General features: G+C 37.6%; 1 protein-coding gene across 5 annotated transcripts in view; it reads left to right on the top strand.

Annotated features, from left to right (window-relative positions):
• Nucleotides 1-19533, top strand: part of PIK3R4 (phosphoinositide-3-kinase regulatory subunit 4) — a 74206-nt gene that overhangs the window by 35248 nt on the left and 19425 nt on the right. For 4 of the 5 annotated variants that reach the window (XR_002176224.3, XM_019934395.3, XM_019934398.3 and 1 more), the window contains 4 exons: nt 4700-4901; nt 6647-6834; nt 7612-7822; nt 10130-10295. Coding sequence is in view for 4 of the 5 variants with exons in the window: in XM_019934395.3 (XP_019789954.1) it covers nt 4700-4901; nt 6647-6834; nt 7612-7822; nt 10130-10295 (767 nt within the window). In the remaining variant the exon portion in view is untranslated. The remainder of the gene's footprint in view (nt 1-4699; nt 4902-6646; nt 6835-7611; nt 7823-10129; nt 10296-19533) is intronic. The other variant, XM_033855293.2, reaches the window with a different exon arrangement.

Genomic DNA, 19533 nt, shown 5'->3' with positions numbered 1-19533 from the left:
AACCTGTCTTTACTCCACATGTCCCCCACTGTGCCATCTTGCCTCTCAGAATAAACAGAGGACAGGGAGCTAAAGCTGGAAGGCTTGCTTGAGTTTTATGTGGACTTAGGAAGAAGTCCTTGGGCGGCTCACCTCTTCCAGTCCTTTGCGAGCCCTTTCTCTGCCTTTCCTTCTTTTTGGTCCCTTGCACTACCGAGTTTCTTGGGATTACTAGAAGAGGCTTGGAGCCAGGGGGCGCTTTGGAAGTAGGAATTGAATCCTTTTCCTAAAGTCAGGGATACAGAGGGAAGAGACATGTTTTTAGCCTCCGCAAGTGGGAATTCTGAAACCTCCTGCAGAATTTTTTTTTACTTGGGCTTCTGCAGTGCTCTTTAGTGTAGGACCACTTGAGGACACTTGAGATACAGTGTGAGTAAAATAGGCCTTTCCAGAGCAGCCTAGCATTGTTTCTGTGGTATGTTCAGAGCACCAGATAATAGACTTAAAGAACACTTTTGGAACATGTGGGAGTTGGAATCTGCCTATACTCCAGATTTTCAATAGGTCTTACCATCTGGAGATGACAAATGGCAGGGCTGTTTTAGATTGATCTCATCTATGAGAGCTCCCTGGTTTTTTTTTCTTATTTATTAAATCAGACACTAATACAGAGTACAAAATGATTTCACTCCTTACTTTAAAAAATGACAAATACTTGACATTTTAAACTTTTAAATATTTTTAATTAAAATTTTTTTTGACTGGGTAGTATAGACACAAGGTGTAAAATTGAAAAGGTATATAAGAATATATATAATAAAATGTAAGTATAATAAAATGTATAATAAAATGTAAGTTTTCCTCTAACCTCTGACTCCTGGCCATCCATTTTGCATTCTCTGTTGATTGTGACTTTTATGCTTTTGGGTGCTGAATCCCTTTATACAGTTGGCCCTCTATATCCATGTGTTCCACATCCATGAATTCAACCAACTGTGGCTCGAAAATATTAAAAAAAAAAAACAACTCCAGAAAGTTCCAAAAAGCAAAACTTGAATTTGCCTCATGCTGGTAACTATTTACATAGTTGTATTTACAACTGTTTACATAGCATTTACATTGTTTTAGGTATTATAAGTTATCTAGAGATGATTTAAAGTATATAGGAGGATGTGTGTAGGTTCCATGCAAATACTACGCTGCCATTTTATATAAGGGACTTGAGCATCTGTGTATTTTGTTATCCACAGGGGTCCTGTGGATGGCTGTATAGTGTTAGATTTGTTCTACAGTTAAAGTTACCTGGAATTGGTTTGATCCTGTTAAGCCTTGTTATTGAGCTTTGTTAGGGCAGATCCAGAGCAACCTTGGGTCAGTGGCCAATTTAGCTTGACTCCTAAGGACTTGTGAGGACATGATGCTCTGTCTGGTGAGGTCTCTCATCTCTGGCTGGTAGGAACATGAGTGATCTCCAGCCCTGTGTGAGCTCTGGGATTGTTTGGCTTACTGCTTTCTGGTTGCCTTTCTCTGGTCCCAGGTGATCCTGTTCACACACATGTAGTTCAGCACTCAGTGGAAGGCTGGAGGAGCCCTGACCATAGCTCTTGCTCTGTGCCACGTCCCCCTTCTCCAGGTCTCTGCCCCACACATTTAGTCTTTTGGCTTCCTGGAACTCTGATTTGTCTCTTGAACGTGGCTTTATTGAATCCTATTTGAGTTCCATGGCCTGGAAACTCTTCACAGAGTAAGCTGGGACAGTCATAGGACTCACCTTTATCTTAGGGAATCACAGCCATGTGCTTCCTGTTTTCTAGTGTCTGAAAGTGTTTCATATTTTTTTCTCTGGTTTTAAAGTTGTTTAAAATGGGAGGGTAAATCTTGTCCCTGTTATACATCATGTCCGGAAGCAGAAGTCTGAGGGCATGTTAATGGACTCACATTAGCATTGCACTTTGCTGGGCTTGACCTCTGGTTAGAGCAGAATCTCCCAGCTTGTTTTGCTTTTTTAAGATTGTCTTGGCTGTCCTTTGTCCTTTGCATTTCCATATACATTTTCCAAATGATGTGTCCAAATATTTCATCTTGTCACTTCAATAAAAAAAATTGTTGGTATGTTGATTGAGATTGCGTTGGAACCTATAGGAGAGAATCAGATCTTGACAGTGAGTCTTCCAGTCCATGAACATGGTACGTGTCTTCATTTAATTAGATCTTTAATATATCACAATAATGTTTTATGGTTTACTTTGTAGAGCTTTATGCATCTTTAATTATAAATATTTTGAGTATTTGACTTTTAATGCTGTTATAATTGGTATATTAAAAAATTGTTTTCGCAGCTGGTATATAGAAAAAAATTTGTTCACTGATCTTGTATCCAGCAACCTTGTCTGACTTAGCAATTCTAATAACTTGCTTATAAGTGCTTCTTTTGAGTTTGTACATTCACAGTCCTACCATGTGTGAATAGTAGTAACAATATTACTCATTTTTCCCCTATGTGAATCCTTTTGTTTTCCTTGCCTTATTTAAATGAGGAGGATCTTCAGTGTAGTGTAAATGGAATTTGTGATAGTGGGCATTCTTGTCTTGTTTCTCATCTCAGTGGGAAAATTCTCAACATTATACTATTTAGTGTGATGTTTGTTAATAGTTTTTTTGGTACAATCTTTTTATTAGATTAAGGAAATTCTCTTCTATTTCTGGCTTGCTAAGAGGATTATTGTGGAAGAATGTTAAATTTTATCAAATGTCTTTTCTTTATTGAGATCATTGCATGTTTTTTTTTTATATTGTTAATGTGGTTAACTATACTGATTTTCCTATGTCATATCAACCTTTTATACCTAGATTTTTGGACTAATCACAACTTAAGCATATTATATTTATATTTAAATACACTTTTATTGTAAAATACATAAAAATAATAAACTCAATTTAAATAATATAAAGTAATATAAATATTACGCAAAATGTTTTTTTGCAGTCGATTTCGTTTGCTGATACTTATTTTTTTTTAATTTTTTTAATTTAGACTCATGAATGACTTGTCCTTCAGTTTTCCTTTCTTGTAATTGTACTTGTCAGGGTTTTTTCTTTTTTTGATGGTGCACTTCTAACATTTTTTATTGAGATATAATTCACACACAATAAAATTCACTCTTTGAAAGTGTACAATTCACTGGTTTTTAGTGTATTCACAAAGTTGTGAAACCATCACCACTGTCTAATTCCAGAGCATTTTCATCAGCCTAAAAAGAAACCCCATTCCGGTTAGTTGTCATTTCTGCGTTTGCTTCTCCCCCTGGCAACCAGTAAATCTACTTTGTGTTTCTATGAATTTGCCTGTTTTGGATATTTCATGTAAGTGGGATTGTATGATATGTGACTTTTGTGTCTGGCTGCTTTTGCTCTGCAAAATATGTTCAGAGCTCCTCCATGGTTGCGGTATCTCTCCACTTCAGCCTTCATTATGGCCTTATGATGGCCTTCCCTTGTGTGGACTAAAGCAGAGCCTCCTTGTGAGCTGAAACATAGACTAAAAAAAAAGAGTAGAACTCTTACCACAGCTGTAAGATTGTCTGGGCAAATTTTAGGAGAAGTGTAAGTAAATGAATTTCAGGTTAATATTGGAAAATACTCAGTCAAGGATCCCTTATAATTATTGTATCACTACTTTAATGTTATTTTAAGAAACAAGGAATTTCTTAGCTTTCTGACTTTCTAGAGTTTATGTCCTCTTGTGCCAGCAGATTGTGACTATTATCTTAAACTCCAGTTTTAGAGGGATTTTATATCGAGGCCTTAGGGAATTGTCATTTTATTTTTTTTCGTTTGCATAATAAAAACATTCTAGAGGAGTCTGTGGATGGTTGGAAAGTTAAGAAAATGCAGAACTGTCCATGTACCAGAATATTTAAGTTGCACATTGAATTTGTTATTTAAATTAGTATTCTTTAGCTGTCAGACAATTTGAAGTGTCTTGGGTGGATTAACTTATTAAAATTTGATAATAACCGTATGAGATGGGTGCTAGTAATTATCCTCATTTTATAGATAAATAGAGGTCCAGAGAAAGTGGGTAGCTTGCCCAGGGTCATACAGATTGTAAGTAATGGGGCTGGAATTTGAACGGAGGTAACCTGACTCCAGTCATTCTGTTACCCTGGAATGCTGGTGGGTGTGTTTCTTACATTTGCCTGTCAGTCCCTGAGGTGTGCAGAATGCTTTATATATCAGAGTGCCTTCACAACAGTGTCACACTGCGTATCCTCAACACATCTAGGGACCAAGTTGAAGTACATACACTTTCTTTTGCTTCATATTATATTTCCAGAATTTTTGTTTAGATACTAAATGTTTGTTTATTCAAAGTTATATATTAAAGATCTGCTAGTTACCAGGCACTGTATTAAGTTCTTTGGAGATTTCAAAGATGAATTATATTTGAATGTCGCCTTTTAGAAAGAATGTTAAGATATAAATCATGATACAAGGTAGAAGATGCCACAATAGAGGGAGAGTGTCTGGGAGATCAGAGTTATGAGATGTTGTTCTTTATTGATAAATTTCTGTTTCTCTTGCCTTTGCTTGCTTCATTTTACCATTGACTCTGAAAGTTTAAACTGAGTGGTTTGACCCTTCAGCTGTTAGTCATTTTGAGGCCTGATATTACTTGCAAAAAAAACCCCCTAGGACATATGGTTTCATTTGGTTTTAGGGAATGACGGAGGAAGAGGAAGACAAACTCTTGGCACTGAAAGACTTCATGATGAAATCTAACAAAGCAAAGGCCAATATAGTGGACCAGAGCCATCTCCATGATAGTAGTCAGAAAGGTGTAATTGACCTGGCAGCCTTAGGCATAACTGGGAGACAAGTTGATCTTGTTAAAACCAAACAGGAACCAGATGACAAGCGAGGTTAGTACATTTATGTGTGTGTATGTTTAGTTTGTTATTATTAGTTATTTCATAAGGCTAGTTTTAGCTGATTAGTAGTAAAACTAAAAAGTCACATTTCCCAGATATAGAACTTTCAAATATAGTGAGTGAGTGACTCCATTACATAACAGGAAGATTTGGGGGAGGAAAAGTGGAGAAGTGGACTAACAGTTAAGCAATTAAATAACCTTCCAAATTCACAGGTCTGTATGTGTCAGAGTCAGAATTCAAACCAAAACCTGACTCCAAAGCCCTCCTCTTGCTTCTGTGGAAGTATATGATTGAAGGTGAAATTCTGTTTTTTAGTCCTTTAAACACCAACCCAAGGCCAATAGTCTATATGAAATGAGGTAAAGTTTCCTAGCTTGTCGCTAGTAGGTAACGCCCAGTGAATTGAAAAGAATAGTCTTGCAAAGGAGAGACTAGAGACACCTTCACCATTTGAAGTCTTGAGATTTAAAACTGTCGGCTTTTGTGACAGTGACATTGACTCTGTGTGAGGGTTTTAAGATCTCACGCATTCTTCCTTTAACCCTTTTTGGAGATACACTCACTTCCAAGCACATGGATCCCTCTATTTTAAGATCCCTCTATTCCAGTATCAGATTTTGAGGGCAGCTGACAAATTACATTAAAAAAAACTTCTAACTGCTGAACTTGGAATAAAGTATTTGCAACTTAATTATTAATGGTTTGCAGCCATAAAATGTAAAGTATTCATACAGGTTAATAAGAAAAACTGCAAGCATCCAAAAGAAAAATAGGGAAGGATTTGAACATACAAGTGATAGAAGAATAGAAATACACATGTTTGAAAGGTCAACAATTAAATGAATGCAAATAGAAATGAGATGCCATCCTCTGCCTATGTGATTAGCAAAGACTGATGATGCCTGTGTTAGCAAGGGGGCAGGGAAATGGGCATTTTCACTCACTGTTGGTGAGATTATAAATTGAACATATTCTTTTTTTTTTACTATTTGACTCACCATTGGAAATTTCTCATAGAAACGCTGACAGACATGTGAAGAAATATGTATAAGAATGTTCTCAGTGAAAAAAGAAATAATTGAAATGTCCATTAATAGGAGAATGGTTAAATGTTCAGCTGTATTAATTAATTAGGAGAAAAAGCAAGTTGTGAAACAGTATGTATTATTTAATTTTTGCAAAATAATATAGTAATATATCATTCAACTTTGTAGTTTATGAGGTTTACAAAGTTATGGGAGCAATTCATGCTACATATTGGAATGCCAAAACTTTGTTACTTAGTGTACTTTTTATAATCAGAGTTTTTGAAAAAAGCGTTTCTCATCTATCTGTAGTCAGGAGGTGACCGTATTGCAGTTGACTTTTTATTCTTTTTTTCCCCCCATGTAACTGATACTGGATATAGAGAGGTCATATTTAGCAGTGTGGTCAGTGACATTTGAAAAAGTTGTTTTTGTTGTTGGTTCTTCAGGTAAAGTGGTTAGTTGAAATTGAGCTAGCCTTGGGAAACTAGGAAGCAATTAGGTCTAATTATTAACACTGTTGAAAGAGTGCATCTGTCCATCTGCCCCAGAGATGAAATGAGAGCTAACAAGTTTATATGTAAATATAAATAAATTGGCCATCATAAAGAACAAATAGCACATGAAGTCCATTGCTGTCCCCCTCCCCCCACAAAGAAAAATAAAAGCACATATTTGTTGTAGATTATTCTGAATCTTTTTTCATAGCTAGAAAACATGTAAAACAAGACTCAAATGTAAATGAAGAGTGGAAAAGCATGTTTGGGTCACTGGAACCACCAAGCATCCCACAGGCCCTACCTAAAGGGAGTGACCAGGAGGTGATTCAGGCTGGGAAGCCGCCTCGTTCCGAGTCCTCTGCTGGCATTTGTGCCCCTTTGTCGACTTCTCCACAGGTATCATCATCCAGGCAGTAGAGCACCTTTTGTCTTTGGATCCCGTTCTACTGTTTTGGATGTTTAAAGGCTGTGTACTGTACTGGAAAAATCAATACAGTGACTTGTCCTTTAGGGAGGATCTGTTTCTTTCTAAGAGAGGTTTATCTTTAACTTTATAGCTAAGGGGAGGTCTAGTATTGAAAGCACCAAAAAGGTCTCGTTTTAGAGTACTCACCAATAAAGTGGTCTGAAACTGTGGGTTGAAGATGTCATTATAAACTGTTATTCTAATTAGGCTGCAGTGAACCTTTAAAATCTTCTTATTCTTCTTCTAATATAACATAATTATATCTGTAAAATAGCAAAAATACTTCTGGGAAGAAAAGGCCCAAGTTTGCTCTGTGTGAGAAATGTCATCATGATTTTGATATATTTGAAGTAAGTTTGTAATTTGAGGTAACTCTTCCCTAGCCAATTATATTTTAATTGAAAAATATGAATTGAACCAACTGATAAATTAAAATTCTCTTCAGTTAAATTAATGAGGATTTTTGTTTAACATTATTGCTACACTGATAATTTTTTTAAAATATAGAGTCCTGGAACTTGTGGTTAAACTGCATTTAAACTAGACTTTCATTGAAAAAAATGTCCTTGTATTTAAATGGATTTAAAAATTGGTACATTAATAAGGACAGAAGGCTGGTGTAATGAATAGAGAGAACATGGGTGCATTTTTATCATCAAATACACTTTGCTTGTGACACAAATATGTATATTCTTTTTGTTTTGCAGGTTCCAGAAGTGACAAACGTCCAAAATAGAAAACCAACAATACAGGTTTTAAGTAGTACAATTTTACCGTCCACCTACCAGATTCGGATCACAACGTGTAAAACTGAGCTTCAGCAACTCATACAACAGAAACGGGAGCAGTGTAATGCCGAGAGGATAGCTAAGCAGATGATGGAAAATGCTGAGTGGGAGAGTAAACCGCCACCACCTGGTAAATGTGCCATTGATAGGTAGTTGTATTCCAGCCCAGGTGCCAGAGCCTGGAATCTGATGGAAGAAACTGATAATCAGTTACAAGGCAAAGGAAGTGGGAACAAAACTGTCACTTTGAAAGCCCACACGAGAACCAATAAGTGAGAAATCCCAAGTCATTATTTGTGAAATTTGGATCTTCTTAGCTGTGGCAGTGCCTTTTAGGCCAGTAACCTACTGTTTTGTCCTGTCTGTGGTCCATGTTCCCCATTTAGAGTACTAGGTTTTACCTACCTGCTTAGTGTCATGCCACTTTCTCATTGAATGTCAGGCTTCTTAGAGTAAATTCTGGCTTTTTATTTCTGAAGGGTTTAATATTAATTTTATTTAAACAAAAAGGTAAAAACATTTAGAAAATAATGGGTGCTTTAGAAAGAAAACAAAATCACCTATAACCATCACTCAGCAATCATCAACATTAAGATTTTGGGGAAAGCACTTCTGTATTTTGAGAAGATTTAGAAGAAACTTAGAGATATTTCAGATGAAAATTGTATCTCACTGTGTTAACAGACATGCCTAGTGTTATATGGTGGAGCTAGTCTTTGATATTGGATTGGCAGATTTTTAAAAACACTTTTAATGAGTTTCTGTATAGATTTTAATAATAAAAATGTAGCTTGAAAACTGAGAAGAAATGTATAGTGTGCTTATGTGTAGAGACTGAAAAGTCATGTGAATCCCCACGGGCTTCCATTGTGAACTCAGGGAAAATTCTGGTGGAGAGCAATGGTTTAAAGATTTTAGAAATATTATTAAGTGGTAAGTGGCATCTTTAGTCACATAAATTTTTTTTATGAAAATAAATATCCTGGAATGTTTAAGTTGTTTCTGTAATATAGTTCAATATGATTTACCAGCCCTGCTTTAAAAACAAAAAAAGTTGACCACACACTATTTTATGATAGAATCTGTCTTTATAAGTGGCATTTTAAAATGGAGCTATACATTTTATTCAGTAATCCCAGAAAAGGTGTCAGATTTTGTGGTTCAGGAAATGTGCAGTGACTGTTGGGCTTCTGATTTTTTCTTTCCACACTTGAGTGGTTGTGTGAAATTGATTTTCTCTAGGGGGAAATGTTCAACCTAGCCTGCTAGATTATCTAGACTTCATGGCAAAGTGTTTTTGATTATTCTCAAATTCAGCATATCCTCCTTAGAAATCGCATTCAGCTGTTCTTTCCACACATTTGAGCTAGAGATCCAAGGGGAAACATTTTTCTATCATTGAGTATGCCAGGTTGGGCAGTGGTCTTGGTTTCATTTTTGTTTCTTAGTAAAAGAAATAAGTTGATTTTAAAATGACTTTATTATTACTTAATTAGGCACAGTGCTGCTCCCAATACAGTATAATCTTCAGCATAGCTTTCTGTTTTGTTTTATTTTAAAATTGATTAATATTAAATATTATTAAATGTTATGCCTAATATAAAAGTTTATTTATCAAACATTGAAGATTGTTATATGCAAAGACCTATGCTAGGTATTGTGAATGATTCAGAATGAATAAGACATAGTCAGTTCTCTGGCCTCAGGGAATTTATAATTTATTAGAGGAAATTAATTATACACAAAAAGAATATACATAAACAGAAATGTATAGATGTCATAAAGAAAGTACTAGAAAATCCTTGGGCATTCTGAGGCTATAATTTATAGTACTGTTTATACCAACCTGTTGATATCACAGAATAAATGATTGCAGGTAGGGAAGAAATAAATCAACATTTGGGTGTTTACTGTGGCCCTGGGACAGTGTTAGACTCTTTATATCTCATTTACCAATACAGTCATCCTTTGGGTTAAGTAATTTCCCCCTCATTTTACGTTTGAGTAAATTGAAGCTCACAGAGTTTAAATAAGTACCCCAAGGTCACACATGAGGGTGTGGTGGGTGTTCGAGGCTTTCAGGACTGGGCTGCCTCCCTAGTGCCTGATTTCTCTAGCTCAGGGTAGTCATTACCTCTTGCTATTAAACAAGTAGTCAGGGTTTTTCTGGGTAGCAGGTGACTATTGTGCCTTCTCAGACACTGGAGAAGGGCCCAGTGCAGTCTTTCTAAGGCTATGTGAACATGGGTGTCTTTCTCCATAGGCGATAGTATCTGTCATAGTCCAGTAGGGCACTCTGAACTGGCTAGCTGTTGGGACCCTTTGTTTAGTTCTTATGATTGTTCTCCTGTTGGCTGTTGGTGCTTGTAGCTGGGGGTGAAGGAAAGATTGTGTTTGTAAACTGCAACTTAAGACACACTCCTTTGCTTTTCCTTAGGGTGGCGGCCTAAGGGGCTACTAGTTGCACATCTTCATGAACACAAATCTGCTGTGAACCGCATTAGAGTCTCTGACGAACATTCACTTTTTGCCACATGTTCAAATGATGGCACAGTGAAAATCTGGAACAGTCAGAAGATGGAGGGGAAGACCACCACCACCAGGTAACCTATGCATAGGTGGAGAGTCCAATCATCCATCCATTCAGTCAGCAAGTATTTATTGAGTGCTCATTCCATGACAGGTGCTATTTTAGGTACCAACGATACAGTAATGATAAATGGACACAAATACATGTTCTGTGGAGCTTTCCTTCTAGTGGGAGGTGACAGACAATAAACAGTGTAAATAAGTAAAACATATAGTGTATTAGATGGTAAAATACATTATGGAGAAAAATTTGGCAAAAAGAGAGAGAATGCAGTAGGTTGGGTAGAGTAGAGTTTAAAGAACTCATCTGCTGCCTCACGGAGAAGATGTCATTTAAGGAGAGACCTGACAAAGGTGAGATAAAATGCCATGTGGATGTCTTGGGGAAGAGCATTCTAGGCAGCAGACACAGGGGCTTCAGAGGTTCTGAGGCAGAAAGATGTTTGGCATGTTTGAGGAAGAGCAGAAAGGTCTGTGTGAGTGGGAAAGAGGGTCAGAGGGCCCGAATTATACAGGGCCTTGCAGGCTATTGTGAAGGACTTGGACTTTGACTTTGAGTGAGATGGGAGCCTTTGGACAGTCCTGAGCGGTGGAGAGACATGATCTGAATTAAACTTCCACAGAATTACTCTGGCTCTTGTGTTGAGAATAGACTGAAGAGGTGCAGGGCAGAAGTATTAGGAGGCTTTTTCTGTAATGGAGCGAGAGAGAGAAGTAGTGGGAAATGATCAGATTCTGGGTATGTTTTGATGGTGGAGCCATCAAGATTTGCTGAATGGGTTAGAGGGAGTATGAGCATATGGGAAGAGTTAGAAAATGATGGAGTGTCCAGCTGTGTAAGGACAACACATATTGTAACATGACCCACTGGAGTAGTCAAGAGAGAAGTAATTATTGAAATCTTTAAGACTCTTCAAATATGCATGATGTGATTATGATAAGTGGGATTATAAGAATTATTTTAGGTTTGTACAACTTTATAGTTATCTCCCTACTTGATATTCATATTTGTTCTGTGCCTAGTTTGATCTGGGTCTGAAAAGAAAGCTACTAGAGATCAAAATTGAATCTTATGTACATGAAAAGATGTGGGGAACCTTTGGTGCTTTTCTCCTTATCAGTTCATTGACCAGAGTTAACTACAAAATGGTCAAACAACAAAATATCTTTGATAAACTAAAATAATTCAAAAGTTTACTCCTTATCAACCTGATATGATTTTGTTCTGCTTATTTTTTAAAAAGAGCTCTATATTTTTACAACATGCTTAATTCTTTTTCATGTTCATTCTGTCTTGGCATTGCATTGGTAAGAACGTAAATCGAAAACCAGTAAAAGAATCCTGGCTCCATGTAGCAATTTTTTGTCCATATTTTATTATGAAATTTTCAAACCTCAAGTAAAGTTGAGTTTTGCAGTGAACAAGCATATGCTTGCTGCTAGATTCTAAATAATTAATAATTTTACTATATTTGCTATGTCATATAATTATCCATCCTCTTATCAATTCGTCTTTTAAAAATGTGTTTCAAAGTGAGTTGTAGACATGAGGAGACTTCCCCTAAAAACTTCAGCATGCATATTGTTAATATTTGTTTATATTTTTCCTTTTCTTTTTTGGTATAAAATTCATACTCTGTGAAGTACACAGATCTTAAACGTTCCATGAGTTCCAGCAAATACACACACCTGTGCAACTTAAACCACACTCAAGATACAGATGTAACCAGGACGAACCCTCATGTTCCTTTGCATGAAATCCCTGCCTCTTCCCTGCCTACAACCATTCTTTTGATTTTCCCCCACCATTATTAGCATTTTGATTAATATTTTAAAAACCTCTTCTGAATATTATTTTCCAAATGGTTCTTTGTTACTATCATCGTTAGTTGCATTCATTATTGCTTTTATTAGGAGGGTGAGTTTAATTGACTCGAGTAAACTTAACTTTGCAAAAACCTCTCTTGTTAATTCCAAATGATCTTTATCACAGAGCCATGCCTTCTGTATCCCAGTGTCATATTTTAGGCAGTGGTATACCAGAAAATGCGGCAATTTAGCTGACAGTAACTGTAGTCTTTGGGAAGTTTGTATGATGATTAGGAGATTGGGTTCCCTCTGGCCACAGCTGCTCTCTTGCTTTGCTGTAATACCTGCTCTCTTGTTTGTGGACTGCAGTAGGCCTTGGCTTGGAGGTGCTTCATTCTAGGTCCAGGGAGGGGAGGAGGGGAAGGGAATAGAAAGTGTTGCCTTCATCACATGCCTTTGTGAACTGATGAGGGAGAAGGAGGCCATTATTATTGCTAGAACCATGTGGGGAGCAGCTGGTGGCTGGGAAAGAGCAGCAGAAGTGATATTATATTTTCTTAGGAAATCTACTAGTACATTCTGACTACTGAGGCTTTTCCCTTATGCATTATGTTGGCTGACCACCCAGTTTCCAATTCTTACTTTCTCATTGAATTTGGATTCGTGATTTAGGCCATCTGGATCTTGGCTCTGCCATTTTCCTCTTTCTTATTTGACTTAAACTTTTAGTTTGTCCCCTGGGGACTAATTCTTGAAAAATTGCTGTTTTTCTACACTTTTACATAGATATTTTTCAATTTAATCCTTTGTAGTATTCTAAACTGTCTTTTCCATATACACTTTTTGTGCAACCCCATTTTTGGCTCATTTAGCTTCTCAGTTTTAGGGAAGATTGATGTATTTGGTACTTGCTGAATTTGATGGTAAAACATCTAAGTGGAGTTTTGTCCCAATGAAGAGTTGAAACAATATGAAGCACGTGCAAGAAAGTTATCAGTGTTAAGATTACATATTTTAGAGTCATAGATGGTGTTGGAAGCTGAAATTTTTGAGTGCTATCACTACCCTGAACTAAAGGGCTATAAAGACCTGAGGAGGCTTGAGGCCTGAATTTTACAAAATTGAATTTTGGGGACAGGAAGCGAGTAGTCAGAAAAGAAGGGAGAAGAAGCCATTTAAGTTATGTCATACTGCAACAGAAGAGAGGGTTTAAGAAAGGGGCTTATAAACAGCTCTCAAATGCAGTAAAAAAACCAAGTGGCATGAAAGCCTAGTAAAGCATTTGGGTGTTCTCACACAGTGCCCTTTGGTGAAGTATAGTTCATACATCCATAATCCCTGGAGGACTTTTGGACATTATATATTACAAGCCTTTATGATGTACATATCCTAAGGAGATACTAAGAATAAACTCAGAGATTTAGTTTTAAGGCTGTTCAGATTGGCTTTCTTTTTAATTGTAAAAAACTGGAAGCAGACCAAAAGTTCAACAGTAGGGGGTGAAAATGGATAAATAAGTGATTGTTGTGGAAATACATTTTTTGATATGGAATATATTGATACAGTGTGTGGAAATATAGGTTTGAGAAGTAGATTTAAGAACCCAGGTAGGGTTTCTGTTTTTAGAATGACAGAGTAAGGACTTTAAAAAATCTGTTTTGCCAGTGGCAAAAACTGTCAAAATCAACTTTTTCAGAATTCTAGAAATAAAAGTCCTACATCAATCTGAAAATTGTTATTCAAGAAAAACAGCTGACTCTCAGAACAGTGAGCCATGTATGTGGGCCCCAGTTTCATCCCCCACTACCAAGCTCTGTGATGGCTTTGAAGACTAACAGTCCCACAACTACAGTAACTATGAAAACCAACAGCTAAGTAGCCACTGGTAGGGTTGTAATGGCTTTGGAACTCCCCCAAAGCCCCATCTCCAGAGAATTGTCACTATTTGACCAGCTTGCTGAAAAGCTCCATAATCAGGGCCTATCTTTATTTGACCTGACCGTTGCCTTGTTCTTGGAGAAAAACTCTACCCATAGGGCATTTGTTGAAATTATTGGTGGTATTTGTTTAACATTGCAGCTACCTGAGGTGGCATTCCCAGTTGTAGCTCATAAGAGGCTGACAAAAAACTTTAAAGGAAGAGTAAGATATCAATAGGGGCCTTTTGAAAAGTTTGGATGTATTCATGGATATGTGTAAGACCACATGCACTTGCACAGTTGTGCACAAGCCCAAGAAAGAACTGAGGAGACCCCAGGTTCTCACCTCTGGCTGACCTTGAGATGCTGTGCAAGCAGGAAATGAAGGATAAGGCCAAGTTGTAAACTGCTTTGCTGAAGGTGTGCCACAGCGAGCACAGAGAGCCTCAACAAAGGCTGGAGCCCTTATCAGTTCATGAGATGTAAGGAAATGTCATTAGCTGACCACTGATCTAACTGAACAAAGAGTTCAGTGGCCACACATGAGAGAGAATACAGACTTTGTAGAATTAGTCCAGGCAAATCATTAAACAAACAGCAACAACATTGGTATATTATTTCCGAAGTTGATACATATCAATTAGAATGTCCAGTTTTGGACAAAAATTGCAGGTCAAGCAAAGAAATCAGAAAGTGTGTCCTATACACAGGAAAAAATGCAGGTAATAGAAACAGTACCTCACTGATCCCAGACATTGGACTTACTAGACAATGACTTTAAATTAGTGACTAAAAATATGTTCAAAGAATTAGAAGAAACCATGTCTAAAGGGTTGAAAGGAAAGTATGAGAAAAATGTCTCAACAAATAGATAATGTCAAAGGGATAGAAATGATAAGCAGAAATCCTGGAGTTGAAAAGTGTAACTGAAATGAAAAATTTAGGGCTGAACAGCAGATTTCAACTGGCAAGAGAATAAACCAGGGACTTGACGATAGATCAGTTTGACATCCATTCAGAGGTATGAAAACTAAAAAAGAATAAAGAAAACTGAACAGAGCCTCAGAGACCTGTGGAACCAACATACACATGATAGGAGTCCCAGAAGGCAAGGAGAGAGAAAAAGGAGCAGAAAGAATATTTGAAGAAAAAGTGTTTGAAACTCCCCCAGATTTGACAAAAAACATTAATCTGCACATCTGAGAAGCCCAACAAACTCCAAGTAGGATAAAGATCAAAGAGAGCCATACTAGAGACATTATAGGCAAATTGATGAAAGACACAGAGAAAATTTTGAAGCAGCAGAGAAATGTGACTCATCTCGTACAATGGATCTTCAGTAAGGTTAACAGCTGACGTTTCATCAGAAAATGATGGAGCCTGGAAGTCAGTGGGATGATGTATTCAGAGTCTTGAAAGAAAAAGAGTGTCAATCAATAATTCTATATCTAGCAGAATTGTCTTTCAGAAACAAAGGAGAAATTAAGACATTCCAAGTTAAATAAAAATAGGGAATTTATTGTTAGCAGATTTTCCCTAAAAGAAATACTAAAAAGAATCTGTTGTGCTGAAAGGAAAGGATATGAGACTAACTTGAACCACATGAGGAAATAAAGAGCATGGGGTAAAGGTAGATACATGAGTGAATATAAGACAGTACAAATTATTTTTTTCTGTAATTCTTTTTACCTGCTGTCTGATTTGAGAGAAGACTATATAAAGAAATAATTATAAAACTGTATTGATGGGCTTATAATATATAAAGGTGTAATTTGTATTACGTTAATAGTACAGACAGGGGAGGAGGGAACAGATATATTGGAGCAAAGTTGGTATTAATCTGATTGTTTTTAGACGTTAATTGTATTTCCCAGGGAAACCACTGAAAGAAACACTTAAGAACATTTAGTAAAACACAAAAACACATAGTAAAAGAAACTAGGGAATTAAAATGGTGTACTAGAAAATATCTTTTTAACACAAAAGAAGGCAGCAGTGGTGGAATAGAAGAGCAACAACAACCCAAAAAAAAAAAAAAACCATGTAAGACACAGAGAAAACAAATAGCAAAATGTCACACATAAGTCCTACCTTATTGGTAATTCCATTAAATGTAGTAAAAAAGCAGAGTTGGCAGAAAGTATGACAAAATATGACTATGTGTTGTCCAAAGAGACAACACTTTAGATTCAAAGACACAGCGTGAGAGTAAAAGGACTGAAGAAAAAGATACTTCATGCAGACAGTTCCTAAAAGACAGCTGGAACAGCTATGCTAATATCAGACAAGATAAGGTTTAACACAAAAATTGACACTAGAGACAGACAAGGACATTTTATAATGACAAAAGCATCAGCGTGTCAGGGAAACATAGCAATTACAAACAAATGCCACTAACAGCAGAGCCCCCGAATGGAGAAAAAACTGACAGAATTGAAGGGGAAAATAGACAATTCAACAGTAATAGTTGGAGACTTCAGTACTCTGCTTTCATTATAGATGGATCAACAAGGCAGTAGAAGACTTGAACAACACTGCAGACCCACCAGCTCTAACATACAACTATAGAACGCTCTACCCAGCTACAGCAGAATACACATTCTTCTCAGGGGCACATGGAACACTTCCAGGTTAAATCATATCTAGGACAGAAAACAAGCTTCAATAAATTTAAAGGCACTGAGCCATATCAACATATATGTTCTTTAACCACAGTGTAATGAAACTAGGTATCAGTAACAGAAAGCAGTTTGGAAAATTCACAGGTATGTGGAGATTAAGCAACACATGGCAAAATAAGCAGTGGTTCAAAGGGAAACTAGAGAATATTTTGAGATGATTGAAAATGAAAACATAGCATACCAAAACTTAGGGATGCAGTTAAAGGAGTGTTCAAAGAGAAATTTATATCTGTACACATCTGTATTTAAAGAGAAGAAAGATCATAAATCAGTAACTTAGCCTTAACCTTAAAAATCTAGGAAAAAAAGAGAAAGTAAACCCAAAGCAAGTAGAAGGAAGGAAATCATAAAGACTAAAGAGGAAACAAATGAAATAGGGAATAGAAAATAAAGGTGAAAAACCAACAAAAGCAAAAGTCAGTTCTTTGGGAAGATCAAAATTGGCAAAGCTTTTCTACAATAACCAATTAAAAAAAGGGAGAGGACTCAAATTATTAAAATTGGGAATGGAAGAGGGGTTGTTACTGTTGAGTACACTACTATGGAGTACTGAGGAATACTACGAACAGCTGTATACCAACAAATTAAATGACCTAGATGAAATGGGCAGATTAGATTCCTAGAGAGATACAACCTGTCAAAAGTGAATCAAGAACAAATAGAAAATCTGGATAGACCTAAAACAAAAGGTTAAATTAGTAAGTAAAAGAAAAACTTCCCACAAAGAAAAACCCAGGCTGAGATGGCTTCATGGTGAATTCTACCAAATGCTTCATGAATTAACACCCATCCTTCAAAAAATTTTACAAAAAATAGATGAGGGAACATTTCCTAACTCATTCTATAAGGCCAGTGTTACCCTGATACCACAACCAGATAAATATATCACAAGAAAACAGCAGACCAAGACCCATAGTTAATATGGGCATTAAAATCCTGAACAAAATACTAGTAAACTGAATTCAACATAATAAAGGATTATATACCATGACCAAGTGCAGTTTATCCCAAGAATGCAAACCCTTTTCAATATATGAAAATCAATCCATGAATATATCATATTAATAGAGTAAAGGATGAAGACCACATATGATCTCAAAAGACTCTCATAAAACATTTGATAAAAATCTAACACCCTTTTATGAGTAGAAACGATTCAACAAACTATTATAGACAACTACTGATAAGGACATCTATGAAAAGCCCGCTAACTTCATACTTGATGGTGAAAGACTGAAAGCTTTCCCCTAAGGTGAGCCAGATAAGAATGTACACTCTCACTGCTTTCATTCAGCATTGTAGTGGAGGTTCTCCGTGGGGGTAGTTAGATAAGGAAAAGAAATATAAGGCATGCAGATTGAAAAGGAAGAAGTAAAACTTAGCTGACAGTATGATCCTGTATATAGACTGTCTTAAGCAGTAAAAAGAAAAAAACGGAGGGACCTTCAAGATGGTGGAGGAGTAAGACGTGGAGATCACCTTGCTCTCCACAAATACATCAAAGATACATCTACATGTGGAACAACTCCTACAGAACACCTACTGAATGCTGGCAGAAGACCTCAGACTTCCCAAAAGGCAACAAAATCCCCATGTACCTGCATAGGGCAAAAGAAAAAACAGGACAAAAGAATAGGGTCGGGACCTGTGCCACTGGGAGGGAGCTGTGAAGGAGGAAAAGTTGCCACACACTAGGAAGCCCCTTCACTGGTGGAGATGGGGGCTGGGCCGGGGGGAGGGGAAGCTTCTTAGCTACGGAGGAGAGCGCAGCAGTAGGGGTGCAGACGTCAAAGTGGAGAGATTCCCGCACAGAGGATTGGTGCTGACCAGCACTCACCAGCCTGAGAGGCTTGTCTGCTCACCCGCCGGGCCGGGTGGGGCTGGGAGCTGAGGCTCCAGCTTTGGAGGTCAGATACCAGGGAGAGGACTGGGGTTGGCTGCGTGAAGACAGCCTGAAGGGAGCTTGTGTACCACAGCTAGCCAGGAGGGAGTCCGGGAAAACGTCTAGACCTGCCTAAGAGGTAAGAGACCATTGTTTCGGGGTGCGGGAGGAGAGGGGATTCCTTCCTTGTTGGCCCACAGAAGGCAGAGAGCACCACTTAAATGAGCTCCAGAGATGGGCATGAGCCACAGCTATCAGCTGGGACCCCAGAGACAGGCATGAAATGCTAACGCTGCTGCTGCAGCCACCAAGAATCCTGTGTGCAAGCACAGGTCACTATCCACACCCTCTGGGGAGCCTGTACAGCACGCCACTGCCAGGGTCCTGTGATCCAGGGACAACTTCCCCAGGAGAACACATGGTGCGCCTCAGGCTGTTGCAACGTCATGCTGGTCTCTGTTGCCACAGGCTCGCCCCACATTCCAATTATAACTACTGTACCCCTCCTTCCCTCTGGCCTGAATGAGCAAGTGTCCCCTAATCAGCCACTGATTTAATCTCCTTCTCTCTGAGTGGGAACACATGCCTGAGGGCAACCTACACACAGAGCTGGGGCCAAAACCAAAGCTGAACCCCAGGAGCTGTGCAAACAAACAAGAGAAAGGGAAATTTCTCCGTGAAGCCTCAGGAGCAGTGGATTAAATGCCCACAATCAACTTGATGTACGCTACATCCATGGAATACCTGAATAGACAACAAATCATCCCCAAATTGGTGGACTTTGTGAGCAACTGTAGGCTTGGGGTTTGCTATCTGTGAGTGATGTGTTTCTGATTCTTAACGTTTATCTTAGTTTAGTCTTCAGCGCTTGTTATCATGGGTGGATTTGGTTATTGGTTTGGTTCTATTTTTTGTATTTTTAAAATATAATTTTAATAATTTTTTTAATTTATTACTTTAA

Source organism: Tursiops truncatus, chromosome 4 (assembly GCF_011762595.2).
Source record: "Tursiops truncatus isolate mTurTru1 chromosome 4, mTurTru1.mat.Y, whole genome shotgun sequence".
In the NCBI taxonomy this organism is placed as follows: Eukaryota; Metazoa; Chordata; class Mammalia; order Artiodactyla; family Delphinidae; genus Tursiops; species Tursiops truncatus.
Note: the sequence above shows the minus strand (reverse complement) of the source record. Positions and strands in the feature narration are given on the sequence as shown.